Genomic DNA, 16,937 nt, shown 5'->3' on the forward strand with positions numbered 1-16,937 from the left:
TACATGGAAGTGTTTATTTTCCCACAGGACACCGTTCCCGGGCTCCCCCTCAGCAGAGGCGCAGTTCTCAGAACGGCTCCATTCACGAGCCCCCGTGGCCAGCGCCTGGGCTCCGCTCACACGAAGTTCTGAGCGATGGCCAGCACCTTGGAAAACTCGCCTTCCCTCTGGCGGAGGCTGGTGGGGATGGGTGTCTTGATTCGGGTCCCCACCGGGTTCCCGTTGTCCTCGATGAGGACCACGTTGTTGGAGTCAAACCTGGGGGTCATTGTGGGGCCAGGCATGCGATGCCCCACGATGAGCGCCTTTTTCTTCTGCCCCTTGATGGCCAGCAGGATCCGGTCACCCACCTTGCCCACGCCGTTCTTGTTATAGACGTGGATGCAGCGAGGAGGGCGATGGTAAGGAGTGTTCCCCAGGGCACTGTTGTCCACCACACGCACCCGCGTCATCTTCTGAATTGCGCCAAGGCTGCCGGTGGTGCTGGTGGAAGAGGAGGAAAGTCTAAGGCCTGCAGCTCTGCCGGTCAGGGCGCAGGGGCCTCTGCCAGGCCCGGCTTGGCAGCACACACATCAGCAGGGCCCTGACACCGGCAGCGTCCTCACTCTAAGAAGTTCCTTACAGCTTCTGCTGCCGGGTCAGGACCTTGATCTGGGTGGGCTCTAAAAAAAACCCAATATTCTGTTACAGTGAGTGGCATGGCAGCCCTAATTTAAAGCCTCTGGTTTCCAACAGGCCTTGGAGGATTAAGGGAATACCTTACAGGCCAGGCCTTGCCCCTGTCGAGCCTGCAAAACCTGCTCCCCCTGAAAACACTGACTCCCAGATGTCCCATCTACATGGTGCTGGGAACCATTAGATCTGAGTGGGTATGTCTGCCTAGGGAGTCCCATGACACAGCACAGCAGAAACTGAAAATAAGCTAATAATCTTTTAATTTCCCCCCACTAGAAAGAGTACTATTAAAGGCAAATGAGCTACTATTGAGCCACCTGATGACAGTGGAATTCTAGTTTCCTCTGCCACTAGGACCCTAGTGCTGATTCTCTGGGGTGACCCGCGGTCCTCTTCTCTCGTTCTACCTGCCTGCCCTGGGCGATGTCACCTATTCCTGTTGTTCCCACCTAGTGAACTCCATCTCCAGCCCCAGGCCTTGCCTATCTTCCAGTCCTGCAGTTCCACTCCAAGCTCCTCATGTGTCGGTCGGTTCCACAGTGACCTCATCGCCTTCCCCGCAAGCCTCCTCCGGCTGGTGGGCTTTCTGCCTAGACAGCGGCTTCTCCAGAAACTCTAGCTCGCGAGCCATAAACCTCTCTCCATCCAACCTCTACTGGCACCACCTCCTGAACACCTCTGACCCTCCCCTCCACCCCATCAACAAATTCCTTCATCCAGCAGCTCACACTTTTACACCAAACCATTATGTTTTGTGTCCTAACCGGCTCCCTGAGCACCTCACTCTGCCGAACAAGACCTCTTTTTAGAATATAAAGTGGAGGCCACTCCCTTGCTGGGGACTGTTCAGTGGTTCCCCTTGACTACACTGTCAACAACCTGGTCCTAACATACCTGTCTCCTCAGGTCCTCCACCTCCCGCCACTCACACATCTGCTCTGAGCCCCAGGGCCGGGAACCCCTGGAGCTCTCCAAGCCTGCCCAGCCTCATGGCCCTCTCTGGGGGCTGGGACAGGGCCTGCCCCCACTTCCCTTCCAGGAAGGCGGCCTCTGTCCGCCTCCTCCCCCTTCCCCCCTCTTCCTCTTCTATTAGCAGCCCCTGTCTTGAGCCTTCCAAAGAACTGTACAAGCCTCTATTATTAAACTGGTCACATTTTTCTTAGAGTTATTTGTTTCCAACTTTGCTCCCATGGCCAACTGTGAGAACTCTGCCAGGGCAGGAAGCAAGTCTTATTCATCTCTCTATGACCAAACCCAGGCACAGGGCTCAGTAAACGCTTGCGGAATGAGTGCATGAACAGGGCCAAAAGGCATGTTTGCCAACAGGAATGCAACCTGCACTCTCTGCCCTGGCTTAGCATCTAAACGGGAAGGGGGAGGCTGCCACACTTTCATCATGCTTGAGTGGTCATAAGCCTGTGATGTAAAAATACATATATTCCATTTTTAAAAGAGTTTTGCCCTCTACTTTTATTCACTTATATATATGTTTTAAACTGAAGTACAATGTGTTAATTTCACATGCACAGCAAAGTTATTCAGTTATACACATAAATACATAGATATTTATTCTTAAAAGAGAAGGTTTTAACGCACTTAGGGAACAACAGGGTCAAGAGACAGCATTTTCACTGGAAGAGTCTGGTAGGCATGGAGGTTTCATCTTCCTCCAGGTCCATTCCCAGTCCCGCCCCCAACAGCACCATCGCCCCTTTACCTGCCCCCCTCCCCAACCTGGGCTGCCCAAACCCCAGCCCCATCTGTTCCTTTAGTCTCCCTGGACCCCCAGCCCACCTCCCTGAGTGTCCACTGCCACTCTAATCACAACACCCAGTCCTGGTGGGAGGCTTACTCAAAAACACAGCTTGAAGACCTCATTAGGAAAAGTTACCTGAAACAGCGCTGGCTGAATGCTCTGCTCATGTGGACACAGGGGCCCCAGAGCCCGCTAGAAAAAGCCATGGGATCCCAAGATGGCAACTCCTGCAGGGAAAGAGAGGGGCAAGGATTTATTTCTAAGTCAGTGTCCTCACTCAGAGCCAATAGTTTGGTATATTTGGTTTTTGTTTTGTTTTTTTTGAAAGACTACTGGGGACTTGTGTGGGAGATGGCACTTCGAGCACAAGATCATTAGTCACTAAATATAAATCTTAGTGGTTAAAAGATAGGCAGATGATTAGATGAACTCCAGCGACAGTTTTGCTGATTCATATTCTAACTGGGGTCAGAGGGCTGGAATGGCCACAGCAGTTCTTGCTGTGGGTAACACAAGAGCACAGTGAGTGCCTTCACCATTACATCACTTCCACGGGCAGAAGGAAAAAAGGAATCCCATGGGACACAGCCAGGCAGGGACCACTTCCCACATCCTCCACAGAGGACACTGGCCCCTTGTTGACACTCAAGTGCCTCTTGAAACCAGAACTTCCACTCCTTGGAGGAGAGCAGATTACCTGGAGGAACCACCCAGGTTGTCCGCCACCACATCACCTTTCCCTCAAAGGTAAGAGCCAGACACCTGGACAGCTCAGGGTTAGCAAAGCAGTGCAAAGGACGCCCTCGCCAAGTCAGTGACCTCCGTCTCTATTTGGATCAGGGAAACTACCTACCCCACACGGCAGCTGCAAGTGGGGCTCGGGAGAACAAGGTGGAGATAAAAGAGTAAACACCAGTCCAACACTGGTAACTCCAGCTTGCAGAACCTCCACCCCGAGGCTCCCTGGCACCAAAAACTTGGGCCCATCCCCAGGTTTCCGCAATGCCCGGGTGTCAGTGAGGGGAAATGTTTAAGAAAAATCTACAACTGACTGGTAATTCCAGCTGCAAAACATGCCTGTTTTCCACCCAAATGTTTGGCCACAGAGGGCCTCATTCAAGAGCTCTGCTGAGAAAGCCTCTACCACTGTATTTACACATAGCTCTGCCTTGCCCAAGTTCAAAGCACCTTAGATAAGATTTTATTTAGTAAAGGTGGGGAAAACTCACTATTTACTTTCACAGAAATACCTAAACACTCCAGAAATGCTTATTAACTACGATTTAACCTCAAACCTCAAGCTTATTTGCCAGTGTTTCCTTAAGACAACCCAAGGAGGAGTGGCCCAAATGATCAGAAAATTACATGCAAAAGAAGATGGTCAACTTATCGAACTATTAACAAATGACACAGAACCAAAGACTACCAGATGACGCCAGCTTTACCTTCACAGCTCCGTGGCCCTGGACAAGGAACTATCAGCTTCGGCTTCCCCAACTCGGGGTTTCCCCACCAGTAACACCTGCTCACAGGGCAGTGGCGAGGTAAACCACGCAACGCATGGAGCCCAATGTCCACACTCAATACCTATCAGCCCTCTCCATCATCATATCACATCCACTTTGAAAATGAGGAAGCTGAGATGAGAGAGAGAGACGGGGACTTGCCCCATAACTAGCCAAGGGCACAAGCAGAACCAGAAGTGGACCCAGCTTTTGCCCACGGGTCTTCCCTCCACACGGGGTGTCCTCACTCTCTGTACAAAGCCCACTTCACAGTGGGGCTCGGGCCGAGGAACAGCTTTGGGGGTCACCTGGTCTTTTTCTGCTGCTTCCTTTATGAAAATGGATTCGGTAGAGCACTTACACTGTGTCTCAGCGCTTTCCATTATCATCTCATTTAAGTTTCCCCAAAACTATGAAATGGGCACTATTATTCACCCTACTTTATACTTGAGGAAATGAGGTCCAGAAAGGTTAGATAATCTGCCCAAGTTGCACAGCCAGGAGTGACAAAAGCTGAAATCTGAATGGCAGTAGTTGGCTTCCCAAACCCACACTCTCTTATTCAGTGGAGTTAACATGGTAACTTCAATTTAAATGTTAGTATTTTTCCAATCATTAGATCATCTTTGTTTCATCAGGAATACTGTTATCACAGGCATGTTTTACTCCGCCCCAACCAACTCAGTGCTTGCTGAGTCAACTGAAACGTAGACAAACAGCAGGTGAAACTTATTCGCTTTTATCCATTTAGGTTTTGAAGACAATTTGTAGTGTAGGTGGCAAGAAGAGCTCCACACACTGAACAATAATGGAAAATTGGCATTTTTTTTTAAAGAGCTCTGAAAAGCAGTCCTCCTGGCCCAGGTTGCCGCTATGTTCAGTCTCAGCCAAGCCTCCCCATCTCACTCTGGGGCCCCTGCTTGCTCTCCTGGGAGAAAAGAGGCTTCTCAGAACCCCCAAGCGAGCCCGGTGGCACCCACATTCCCTCTCCTGAGGATTGCAACACCCAGCCTCTCCACTCGGCACCATTTCCTCCACGGTACTCATGGGAGTCCAGCAAGTGCAGAGGAGCCTACGGGCTGCCCAGAACTTTCCCTGCCTTGGGAACAACAAACTCTCCCATTCAAGGCACCTCCCAGAAGCCTGTAGGGCAGTCTGTACACAAATTACACCCCGGCCCGCCTCTCTGTGCCTTGCTCAAAGCCACCCCCACCCTCTGGGCTCACCTCTGCCCAACTCAGCAGCCCTGGCTCCAAACACACCTCCTCCAAGCCGCTCTGTATGAGGCTGCAGCGTCCACTGCTGCCCCTCCTGCACACCAAGGACATCTGGGTGTCTGTGCCAAGGAACTCCGTGGCTCCAACTTTCATCACCAAACTCAGACGTGGAATAAATTTGGATTTTTTTTTTTTTTTTAGATAAGGCTGATATCCCTTAACATTCCAGTTCTTGCTACTCACTATCCAAAACTCAGAGACCACAGAGATCTTGACAATATGGTATCTGAACTCTCCACAGGAATTCAGGACTCACACACACACACACAGAGGATCATTTGTACTGCCCTCAAACACAAGAGTAACACATTCCCATCTCCAGGGAGCACCTCCATTTAAGGCCCAATTCAGAGACTTTTCACTAGGTCTTTGGTGGATCTGATAGTGACCTCCAGACCCAAAGGACTTAAAGACATCCAGTGGACAGCAGTAAGCATTCCTACACACCTGAAAGCATAAAAGAACCAAATATATTTGTATATTAAAAAAAAAAAGCTGTGGTCCCCTCCACAGCCACCCCAGCAAAGGATCCCAGCAGGTCCTCACAGAGTGGGAATGCAATAAATATTTAATGAATAAAATAAATGAGGTAGCCAATAGCCAGATTCCCCCACCCATGGCTCCACACAGGGAAATCTTATCTGTTTATCAGGAACCCACACATCACATGCAAACAGGCTTTAGGAGACCCATGGTGCTAGTCGTGGGAGGATGAGCCCATGCTACGTCTAAAGGCCCCTGGAATCATCTCCTGGGCTTGGCGCCATCACTGCCACTGTGGAAAAACACCTCATCCCACCACTGAACAACTGGTTCAGATCAGGGAGGAGTGATGGAGGCAGTAATTTACTTCGCAGCAACTCTGACTGACCTTGATGTTATTTCTTAGGATAAATCCATCCTGTAGACACAGGCCCTGATCCACTTCAGATCAGACTATATATACTGCTCTGTTTCACAAACAACGTTATTCTGAGCCCTGTGTTTGCACAGGAAGCTAACTCCAATGGTATTTCCTCCTCTACACTCTCACTCAGAGGAGGCTAAGTATTTGGAAGACTATGGTGCCAGAGATGGCTTTTCAGGCCGCTTCCTGGTCAGCGTGGAGTACTGTCCTCCAGGTTTAGCACATGAATCACAACCGCTCGTGGTGGGGGAATGGGGAGGGCAAGAGGAAGAAGATGAGAGAGACAGAGAAATTACTTAATAAAACCCAAGAGTTGTGCTTATTTTCCATCCTGGTTTAAGCTCTCCCTTCAGTTGTGGAGGTCAAGGAGGACTGCAAATTTCAGGGTCACATAGGTGAGTTTTTCACTTGGCTTCACTTCAGGTTAGGGTGGGTCCCACTGGACTCTGTGAGGGCAGGAATGGTGCCTGCCCTGTCCAGAGCTGCCTGCTCAGGATGTACAACAGTGCTGGGCACACAAATGGAGCTCAGTGAGTATCTGTTAAATGAATACTATTTACCTGCAATTCCAATTCACCGTCCAGATCTAGAAAGACTCAATATCGGAGAGTTGGTGGTCTTTCCTGTGCCCTTCATTCAGCCTTCCACTGGCTTGGGGGAGCTTCCTAGAAACTGAGAGCTCATTTTTAGCTAATTTTAATACAGACAGACTGAACTAAAAAAGCAGAGGTATGCTTTGTAGAAAGCTAGAAAGTACCATTACTTGAGCTTTGCATGTGTGCGTGATAATTCACTTAAGTCGTATCCGACTCTTTGCAACCCCATGGATTGTAGCCCACCAGGCTCCTCTGTCCATGGGATTCTCCAGGGAAGAATACTGGAGAGGGTTGCCATGCCCCCATCCAGGAGATCTTCCTGACCCAGGGATCGAACCAGTGTCTCTTCCGTCTCCTCTAATGGCAGGTGGGTTCTTTACCACTAGCGCCACAGGGGAAGCCTATGTGAGCTTTAGGATCAGCAAAATATTGTACTTAGTATCACAGATCCATGTACACTTATACATTGTTTCTACCCTACCAATTTCCCTCTTTAGGTCTGGGTTCTAAAGAAGAGAGGGAAAACAGAGTTCAGCACAGTCACAAGTGACAGTTTAAAGGAGATTCTGTTAGTGAGTGGAAGAAGGGAAACACTAAGAGAAATTAAATGCAAGGTCTGGCCACAAAATAGACAAACTCTGCCTAGCATAAAGATATAAATGTACTTCTTCATTAAAGCAGGAAAACACTGAGGCCTGGCAGCTTCAACAAATCAAAAAAAAAAAAAAAGAGAGAGAGAGAGAGAGACCTTCTTGGACCCTCATCCTGTCATGCAGACAGCTCCTCCCATCTCCTGCAGGTTTCGCCCCAATCATTCTGGACCAAAAAGTACTCTTAATAAGTTGCTTAAATACTCATTACTGTTTTGCTGGGGAAGGAGTCTCTTTCAGTAGTTTTGTGTTTATACACCATCTCACAATTCTCAAAGTATTTTCACACAGATCACTTTCTTGGTTGACTTCATTCCCGAGCACCCAACAGAAACACAAAGATAGATGACAAAGAGCAACCATTTGGGGAGGGTTGATTCCACTAAGGATTTCTGAACAGTTCTGAAGGTTCAACAGAGTGCTGTTTTGTAGATGGAGAAATTAAGTCAGAATTGCTAAGTGACTTGTCCTAGGAACGGAGGAAGGGTAGAATGCTGTCTCTACTACACCCCGCACAATACCCGAGCAGGTAAAGTGCTGCTTTAACCACCAATAAACTTTACAGAAATGAACATACCCCACACAGTCCCAAGTACTCTTTCTCCTTTCTCAAAGCTGCCACATCATCTTTTAAAACTCAAAACAGCCATCTTTTCAATAGATATCTGCTCTACACACAGCACAGCCTAGGACCAACTCTCAAGCTGATTCTGATACGCCTGCAAAGGTGTGAGTTTTCAGTTTCTACTATCAAGGAGCAAACATCCAGGCTTTCCCTGGTGGCCCAGTGGTTAGGACTCTGCACTTGCACTGCAGGGGGCACAGGTTCGATCCCTGGCTGGGGAACTGAGATCCTACATGCCATGCAGCTTAGCCAACAAATTTTTTAAAAAAGAAGCAAACATCCCTCAACAGCTCGATGTGCTGTTTCTACCATAGCTACCAATGAGGACCCCAACTCTCCATTTTTTTTTCCTTTTGGGGAAATCCTGGATGTTTGCTTCTTGATAGTAGCAACTGTGAACACTCACACCTTTGCAGGTGGATCAGAATCAGCTTCAGCGTTGGTCCTAGGCTGTGCTGTGTGTACAGGAGGTAGCTATTGAAAATAAAGACAACTGTTTTGAATTTTAAAAGATTACATGGCAGCTTTGAGAGAGGAGAAAGAGTACTTGGACTGTGTGGGGTATGTTCTTTTCCATGAGGTTGCACAGCCTGTGGGATCTGTTCCCCGACCAGGGACTGAGCCCAGGCCCTCAGCAGTGAGAGCTTGGCATCCTAACCCCTGGGCCACCAGGGGATTCCGTCCAGTTCTCAAGCTGACTCACAAAGAACAAAACATTTCCAGGGTTCTTGTCTCTGTTTATTTACCTTTATGTGTTTATTAACTTGTATATTTGTTTGTTCCACTTTGTTACAGGAGTATTTAAAATCATGGTTCTTAAAAATATCTGACAGCTCTTGATTATTCAAGTTGGTTTTTCAATATGTAAGTTTTAATCTATTCTAGCTTTGATCCCCTGCCATCCCCACCTCACAGGTGTGCAAACACCTGTATTTCCAGAAGTGTGTAACATTCTTGGTATGGTCAAACTGGGAAAAACTGTACAAGGCAAAGTTAAATTCTACTTAATCACTTCTACCAAGCCAGTGGCAAGGAGCTAGGTTTATGGAGATGTCATATGGGCAGGCAAAGTTGGGGGGGAGGTGGTTGGGGTGGGATGAAAAGCCCAAAGAAAAGGTATCTCCTCCACCCCTGCCTCCCCTCTTCTCCTGTCAAGTCTATGACCTTGGAATCCACTTCTCCAGGCCTCAGTGACTCTGTCAAGCAAGGGTCATTGGGAAGAGCAAGGAGGCATGGAAATCAAAGTGTTTTAGCTTCACTCACAAAAGGGACTGTTTTCAAGCAGGGGAATCCCTCTCTGGATTCTGACCAGTGAGAACAGCCTCACTTCCTGATTCTCAGGGCAACATTATGGGTATCAAAGATCACTCAGTCCTAAAAGTGTGTTTCAGCTTAAGGTAGACATAGAAGGGCTTTGCTGGTGGAGCCGTGGATAAGAATCCACCTGTCAATGCAGGAGATACAGGTTCCATCCCTGGTCTGGGAAGATCCCACATGCCTTGGAGCAACTAAGCCCATGAACCATGCCACAACTACTGAGCCTGTGCTCTAGAGCCTGGAAGCCACAGCTACTAAGCCCACGTGCCCCAACTACAGAAGCCTTTGTGCCCTAGAACCTGTGCTCCGTAACAAGAGAAGCCACCACCATGAGAAGCTCGCTTACCACAACTAGAGAAAGCCCGTGCAACAACCAAGACCCAGCACAACCAAATAAATGAGTAGTTTTTTTTAAAAGGTAGATATAGAAAAGCGGTCCCTCTTTTCTAATGACATAGATGATTTTTTTTACGCTTTTGACAAGGAAACTTTCCCATTCTGAGTTGTGTTTCATTGGGGAATAATAGGCTACCTGGCACCTTTTTTTGTTTTAATTAATTATTTATCTGGCTGCATAGTTACCATACACGGAATTAGTTGTTATACATCACACACGATCCTAGTTCCCAGACCAGGGATGAAACCAGTGTCTCAGGCATTGCAGGCAGAGTCTCAACCACTGGACCCCCAGGGAAGTCCCCCGGCACCTTTCTTAAGAGGGCATATTACTTGACCCAGAGCAACGTTTCTGGGATCTGAATCATAGCCTTCTCACACAGCTGGTTGTCATTGTTAACACATGTGTAAAATTGCACCAGGGTGAGCCACAACCCAGAACAAACCGTCAGCTTCTAAAAAGGAAGATCAATTGTAACCTGATTTCTGAGACCCTCCCAAGCCCCTTCATGGCCTTAAAAACTATTCCAGTAACAATAGGAAAATCCATCTTATGTGGGTCCAGGTGTCATAACACCAAGACAAGAGTGGGGTGAGACAGGCTTCAAAGGACTCTTGCATCATGTAAGATGCTAAATGCTGCGGAGAGTCTAAATAATTATGTTCAGTGCCCAACAGGCTCCCTTCTGAAATATGAATTTCAGGGAAGGTTTGTACCATTCATACTCAGGGGCAATAATAAAACGTTTTGGCCGTTGTCCCTTCATGTATTCCACAGTGTACTCAATTCAATTCTCACTTCGGGTTTTCTGAAATGTTTCCTCTGAATATGTGGTGACCCTTAACTAGGCACAGGCAGAAATCGATCGGGAATCCACCACATGTTAACATACCTAACTGCATTAATAAAAAGATAATAATACATGAGAAACACCTTCTAGTGATCCTCAGGGGTCCCCAAACCAGGTAACATGGGCTCCACTTCCACTTTCCAGATACCCATTACAAGTACTACTCGGCAAGGGATTGCACCAGCTCTACAACCATAAAATCAACACAATATGTAAAAAGTTCCATAGGAAATACACATCCAAGAAGCTCTAAGGGTAAAATGGACAATTCCACACAAGGGAAAAACAACAACACAAAGAGAAGATTCCTTGTCATCCAAACTGCTTGCTGCTGCTGCTACTAAGTCACTTCAGTCGTGTCCAACTCTGTGCGACCCCATAGACGGCAGGCCACCAGGCTCCCCCGTTTCTGGGATTCTCCAGGCAAGAACCCTGGAATGGGTTGCCATTTCCTTCTCCAATGCATGAAAGTGAAAAGTGAAAGGGAAGTCACTCAGTCGTGTCTGACTCTTAGCGACCCCATGGACTGCAGCCTACCAGGCTCCTCCGTCCATGGGATTTTCCAGGCAAGAGTTCTGGAATGGGTTGCCATTGCCTTCTCCAAACTACTTTCTCCTACCCAAAACAGCTCCCAGAATCCAAGCCTACAAAGACTCCTCCCACCAGGCAGTCTGCCAAACATGGCTTAACCCCATCTCCCTTTCTGTCCTTCCTAAGTAACATTTCCTACTCCAACAAAATCCTCTTTCTTCCATTGTACATAATTCCATGAGTGAAAAGTGAATTTTCCTCTAGCACAGCCTCCCTGAAAAAACCAACCTACCCTCCTCCTTACTACATATCCCTGCTGTCCTGACTGCATCCTCACAAGACAATTTTAAATGACTGAAAACTCAGATTGATGAAGGCAGGACCACAAACAGAACACAGGAAATCAAAGCGCTTCAAACTTTTGTGACACACAGAAACACATTGTATAACACCTCCTAATATACTCACATGTGTATACTTGAAGCAGGTGTCCAGAAACAATATTTACCCTTCCTAAGTACAATGCACTGATATTTTCTATTCTACTTCACTTTTCTTAAATGATGGCCATGATCCACTAAATTGATTTCCAACTAACCAATGGCACAGCTGGAATGGGAATTCAGTTTGAACTTCATGTAAACCTTACCAGTGCCTTCCACAAGCTACTAATGAGCCCTTGAAAAACCCAGCAGACAGAAGACACACTAACCAACCACAACCAAATAGGCAGTGCCCATTTTCTGTCCAGCAACCCCACAAGTATCTGCCAACTTCCAGCTTTCCCCCAGTAACCCAAAGTGACTCCATCATATGCTGTCTTATTAACCTCTTTATAAATTCCATCAATCCCTTAGGGTGGCAAAGTTCATTTACTGTCCACCACGTAAAGCAGTATTTCCTTTCTGTCCGCAAGCTTGTTCTCAAGCTTGAAGAAAGCCTTCCATGAGCCCATAATTAAACGAACAAGTTGGTATTCTGTATGCCTTTGTCGTCTATTTTGTAGGTAACACACAGGAGTTACGCACACGCGCAGACACACACACACATCCCCCTCTCTCTCTCATCTTTCCAGTCTTAATCCCTGGCAGATGCAGCCTCGGGTGAAATGAGAAACCAGGGAACCCCCTGGAGCCAGGGGAGCCACTCATCGGCATGACTGTGAAAGCGGTGGACTCACTCTCCACACCAGAGAAGCGCCTGGCAAAAGAGTCACAAAGTCATCTCAAGACCCAAGTAGGGAAAGGAAAGGGAGAACGAGAGAAATAAGACAAACCGGAGGAGCCGTGCCAGACTGATCGGCCTAGGCCACCTCGTGAAGCCTGGCGGCAGCCCGCCCCAGCCCCAGAAAAAGCAGGTGAGAGCGGGCCGGGGACGCGGGGTCTCAGAGGCCCCAGAGAGCGGAGCCGTCCTCTAAGAATGGGAGGGAGCAGGGTCCGGGTCAGAGGCCTCCCTCCCCGTCGGGACCCTCTGCCCCTAGAAGGCCCACGATCCCCGCACCCGGCTCTTCCTCACCCACCCCGGGGGAGCGCGCCACGGCTCCAGCCGGGAAGAAAGGAAGACGGGAAGCAGAAAGTCAGGAGCGTGACGTCCCTTCCCCCCATACACACTCCATACCGCCTTCGCCGCCCAGGAATATCCCGCCGCGGGCCCCACTGGCTGGGCGCCGCCTTCCCCCCCACGCGGCCTCTCGCTCTGGGCCTGCGCGGCGGACCCAGCCGGGAGGGAGGCAATCTGAGGGTGCGCGCGCGCCTTGCGTGTCCTGGCGTGTGGGTGTGGCCTGCGCGGCCCCGCCCCCTCCTCCAGTTCCCCCTCCCTTCTCCCGCTCCCCCTCCCCCAGGCACTGCCGCGGCCGCCGCAGGAGCCCGGAGCTCCAGCCGCCCAGCGACTCCCCCTCCCCCTCCCCCAGCCCCGCCCCGCCCCAACCCGGGGCTCGGAGCAGGAGCCGAGTCTGCGCCTGGGGGTGAGTACGCGACCCTTCCCCAGCCCCGTCTCTTTTCTTTGAGGATCCCACCACCACCTTAAAGAAAAACCCCGATCTCAGCTGCGCGTCCCCTCCCTTTCAACCTCCTGCGGGACCCAGAGGTGCCCGGGGCCCGCGGGACCCAGGGGTGCCGCGCGCTGCCCCCAACCCCGGCACTATCCGGAGCCTATCGTGTGAGTCCTCCGACCCCTGCCTGGGGTCCAGAGGTACTCTGGCCTCTGTCCCCACCCCTCGAGAGATCCAAGGGGTGGGACCTCCGCCCCCGGTCCCCTAGCACCACTCTCCCCACCTGACCCGTCCAGGTGCGAGTCCCCTCCGCGCCCCTCCAGGGTCCCAGCTGCGCCCGATCAGCCCGCCGCCGCGGTAGGGAATCTGCCGCCCCCGCCCCCGAGTTCTGGATTCAAGGGTCGCCAAGTCCAATGTCCTCGGCGTCTTTTTATCTTTTCCCCGGCTCCAGGGGCCGAGTACCCCCGAAGCCGGCCCGGGGCAGGGGGTTTGGGCTCGGGCAAGGGCAGGGTTTGCGAGAGCTGGCGCGAGGCCGGCCGCTGCCCTCGGCCGGTCTGGGGACTGGTCGGAGGGCTGGGGAGGCGACTGGCCCCGGGAGCGTGTCCTCTCCTTGCGCCTCACACAGTGCAGTTCATTCATGAGCCGCCCGGGCCTGCGTTGGAGGGTGCGGTGGGGAAAGGATTGGTTCGCGGAACCGGAGTGGGGCAAAGGCCCTGTTGGGGGGAGGGGGCGTGCTTTGTCCCTAACCCTCCTTAACCTCCTAGGGAGGACAGTCCCAAAGCTTTGGCGCCTTCTTCCCCAAAAAGATAAGGACCCTTGGGAAGTGGAGAGGAGAGGTCAGAGGGGCCGGCTGCCCTTGGGGCTCTGTGCTGCCACCTGCCTGGGTCCCTTGGGTGGAAGACTGGCCGCTCAGCACTCCACTTTCCTGGAAGGGGGTGAGGGGGTTGGGGGCCGCACAATTGGGAGGACCAGGACTTCCTTCCCAAGACCACTCTCCAGCCTCTCCCTGGGTCTGCATCCCCAGCCCCTCCTGAGGAGGAGCCCCCAGTCCTGCCTCCCAGGCACGTGTGAGGAGGGGAGTGGCCCTGCCAGCTGGGGGCTACCAATGAGGATGTACTGGCAGCGTGATTATCTTGCAGGGTACCAGAGGGTCCAGGCCCTGGCATGCCCCAGGTGGCACATGCTGGGACCTGCTGTTGGCTCAGCCGGTTGGGTCTTGGCCTCTGGGAGGGGAGGGATGTGGGAAGGCAGAAGGCAGGTGGTGAGTAGCCAAGAAGCCCCTTTTAGACATCTTACAAATTCCCTCCAATTATAACAGTCTTGGAGACCTGGGTTCAGATTCCAGCTCTGCCATTCTTTAGCTGTGTGACCTTGACAAGTTACTTAACTTCTCTGAACCTTAGTGTCAATATAAAAAGTATGCTCACTGCCACCTCCTTACAAGATTAAATCTAGATAGTACAGGTAAAGAGCCTGGCACCCTGCCTGGTAGTTGATCAATAAGAGCTCTCCTCTCTGAACTTCTGACCCATCCTGGTGTATCACCACCCTCCCATGCTCCCCCCACCCCCAACCCCGGCCAGCCTGCTGGGGATGGATCAGTTTGTTTGAAGAGTTTAGAAACATTCCCCTGTCACTCACTGGCTGAGTCCTGAAAGCAGTCTAAGCCCTTATGTCTCGACAAGAAGCCCATCTAGACTGAGGAGTTCTAGCATACTAAGTACTGTTTTATTTTGATTTGTACCAGTTCTCCACTAAACCAATCCCTTTCATTCCACACTTCATTGATAACAATTGCTAAATTTTTTTTAGAATCCATTTATGCCTTTAACTGTACTAAGAGCTTCACCTAAATCATCTTGTGTAATTTGCAAAACAACCACGTGACTGAATTATTATCCCCATTTATAGTTGAGGGAACCAAGGCCCAGGGTGGTGAGGTAATGTGCTCAGGTCAGAAGCCATTATCTATCTCATCCTAGAGCCCATGATCTTAGCCACCAGGCTCTGTTGCCTGTCCCCTCTACCTGCTTCAAAACCCGAAATCACAAACCCAGGGAACTGGAAGAAAGAGGGAAGGCAAACAGGTAGAAATAGGGTGTGGCATTTCTCCAGAGCTGTAACTGGCAATCCCCAGCCCCCAGCCTCCTGATGGAAGTGACTCCTCTGTTAGCTGAGGCCGCAAAGTGCTGTAGTTAAAAGCATAGACTTGAGCCAGGTTGCCTAAGTCCGTATCCAGATCTATCACAGACTAGCTGTGTGTCATTGGGAAAGTGATATACCTTCTTTGAACCTCATCGTCCTCCTAAGGTTGTGATGAGGAGTAAATGAGATGATATTTGTAAAGCACTTGGAACAGTGCTGGCATAAAATAAGGATTAAATAAGTATTTGATAAATGCATTCTTTTCCTACTACTTTTATCCTCACTTGTGGATACATTTTTGCTCATCTCTCAGAAGTTAGTAGGGATGGAGTGAGGATATTAATATCTATTTGTTACAGAGTGAAAGACTGAGGCCCAGGTTACATAGTAACAGAGCTAGTCTCCATCTTTATCTCCTCCCAACAGACCACACTGCCTTCCTATGATCCCAAGTCCTAAATTAAATCTTCCCTAGTAACTCTTTAAGAAAAAAACTTTTAATTTATAGCTTTCTTCCCACCCACCCCCCACATACACACACTTCTTGATGATAAAATAACCTTCAGTGAGCTAGAAATAAAACCCTCCATCACTCTCCCTACACCTTTCCAGCTAAAGCCTCAGTGTCAGACCAGAGAAATTCTAGGATACCACTGACTCAGACAACCCTGTAGAGTGGATGAAATGTCCCTCTCTCCCCCAAATATTCTGCCTCAGTCTCTTCCCTTCTCTCAGCTGCTCTCTGTGAAGGCTTTGAGAGCAGCTGCCCAGGGTGAAATTCAGCCCAGCAACCCCGCCTCCACAATTAAGAGCTTGGAGTAACCCAGTCGGCAAGCTGGCAAGCTGAGCCATCAGCCCTGGCTCCACCCTTTCCTGCCCTGTGACCTCCCTATGAGTGGCTTCTCCTCCCAGGTCCCTGCTTCCTCCCCTGCCGATGGGGAGTGTGCCCTGCTTACTTCAGGGTGCAGGTGGGAAGAGCAGTGTAACTGAGGAGGGAGTCTTTGTGACTGTAAAGAGGGAGGTGGCAGATGGACATGGTGACTTCAGTTACTAAAGCACAGACCTTGACCCTCACTACTCTCCGGGTTCTCTTATGTAGGAGCTCCCAGAATGTTCCACCTTCCTCCGAGTGGAGAAGATAGAATGGGGGAGGTGGGGCATGTAACTCCAGGGGTTTGTACCCATTACACTCTGACCTGGTGGAGCCTTGGAATTTCAGAGACAGACAGGCAAGGAGTCTGTGTGGGCTGGACCGATTTCTGAAATGTGTTTGAGTTGGGAGTTAGAGGTGGGGGGACTAGTATAGAGGCCCCCCAATTATTACAGCCCTAAGATACCTATACCTACCTTTAACCTTTCCTGGGGCTTTTTATATGTACATACCCAGGCTCCCAGACACACCCGCATACACACCTCCACTTAGACACTAACAACTCTCTTCATTTCCAAGGACAGCCATGTAGTCACCCAGCTCCCCACCTCCACACACACAGATACACATATCAACACAAGTTTACACACCTAAACACACACATTCTCTCAGTGCTCTGGTGTTCCCTAGCCCGAGAACACATAATGAGCATTCACAAAGCTTCTGCAGCATCCTGTTCTAGACATGTCAGAAAAGCATCAAGGTGCCCTGAAAAGTGTTCAGGCTTTAAAAAAGAAGTTGACCTAGGTTTGATGCCCAAGTCCATTATTTTATGAGCAGTGTGA

General features: G+C 50.0%; 2 protein-coding genes and 1 non-coding gene across 13 annotated transcripts in view; 2 read left to right on the top strand and 1 right to left on the bottom strand.

The window, feature by feature from the left end:
* Positions 1-12,856, bottom strand: MRPL14 (mitochondrial ribosomal protein L14). Of its 6 annotated transcripts, none has more exons than XM_061398301.1 (3): positions 12,704-12,856; positions 2,567-2,658; positions 1-483 (listed from the first exon to the last, which is right to left on the bottom strand). In XM_061398301.1, exons 2-3 carry the CDS (start codon positions 2,635-2,637, stop codon positions 117-119), a joined length of 438 nt encoding a protein of 145 aa, XP_061254285.1. In that variant the 5' UTR covers positions 2,638-2,658; positions 12,704-12,856; the 3' UTR covers positions 1-116. The 6 variants fall into 6 exon arrangements, with proteins under 6 accessions (XP_061254285.1, XP_061254284.1, XP_061254281.1 ...); XM_061398300.1 differs by having other exon boundaries at positions 12,697-12,821; XM_061398297.1 differs by lacking the exon at positions 12,704-12,856 and adding an exon at positions 12,606-12,690.
* On the top strand, positions 8,140-8,212 carry TRNAA-UGC (transfer RNA alanine (anticodon UGC)). The gene has a single exon. It is a non-coding gene; the product is annotated as a tRNA-Ala (tRNA).
* TMEM63B (transmembrane protein 63B) overlaps positions 12,153-16,937 on the top strand; it is a 25,297-nt gene continuing 20,512 nt past the window's right edge. For 2 of the 6 annotated variants that reach the window (XM_061398293.1, XM_061398290.1), the window contains exons 1-2: positions 12,153-12,443; positions 12,927-13,049. The gene's annotated coding sequence lies outside the window, so the exon portion shown is untranslated. Of the gene's footprint in view, positions 12,444-12,926; positions 13,050-16,937 lie in introns of those variants that run through there. The other 4 variants (XM_061398291.1, XM_061398292.1, XM_061398289.1 and 1 more) reach the window with 2 other exon arrangements.

The sequence above is a fragment of the Bos javanicus genome, chromosome 23, assembly GCF_032452875.1.
Source record: "Bos javanicus breed banteng chromosome 23, ARS-OSU_banteng_1.0, whole genome shotgun sequence".
NCBI classification, from domain to species: domain Eukaryota; kingdom Metazoa; phylum Chordata; class Mammalia; order Artiodactyla; family Bovidae; genus Bos; species Bos javanicus.

What these genes read in the sequence shown, in the direction of transcription:
- MRPL14 (XM_061398296.1), bottom strand. Translation starts at nt 5,306, where the DNA reads ATGAAAGTTGGAGCCACGGAGTTCCTTGGCACAGACACCCAGATGTCC. An exon ending in GGCTGCTGAGTTGGGCAGAG is followed by an intron (nt 2,659 to 5,162) that starts GTGAGCCCAGAG and finishes CTTTCCCTGCAG; the next exon opens with GAGTTGCCATCTTGGGATCC. An exon ending in TTCAGCCAGCGCTGTTTCAG is followed by an intron (nt 484 to 2,566) that starts GTAACTTTTCCT and finishes CTCTTCCACCAG; the next exon opens with CACCACCGGCAGCCTTGGCG.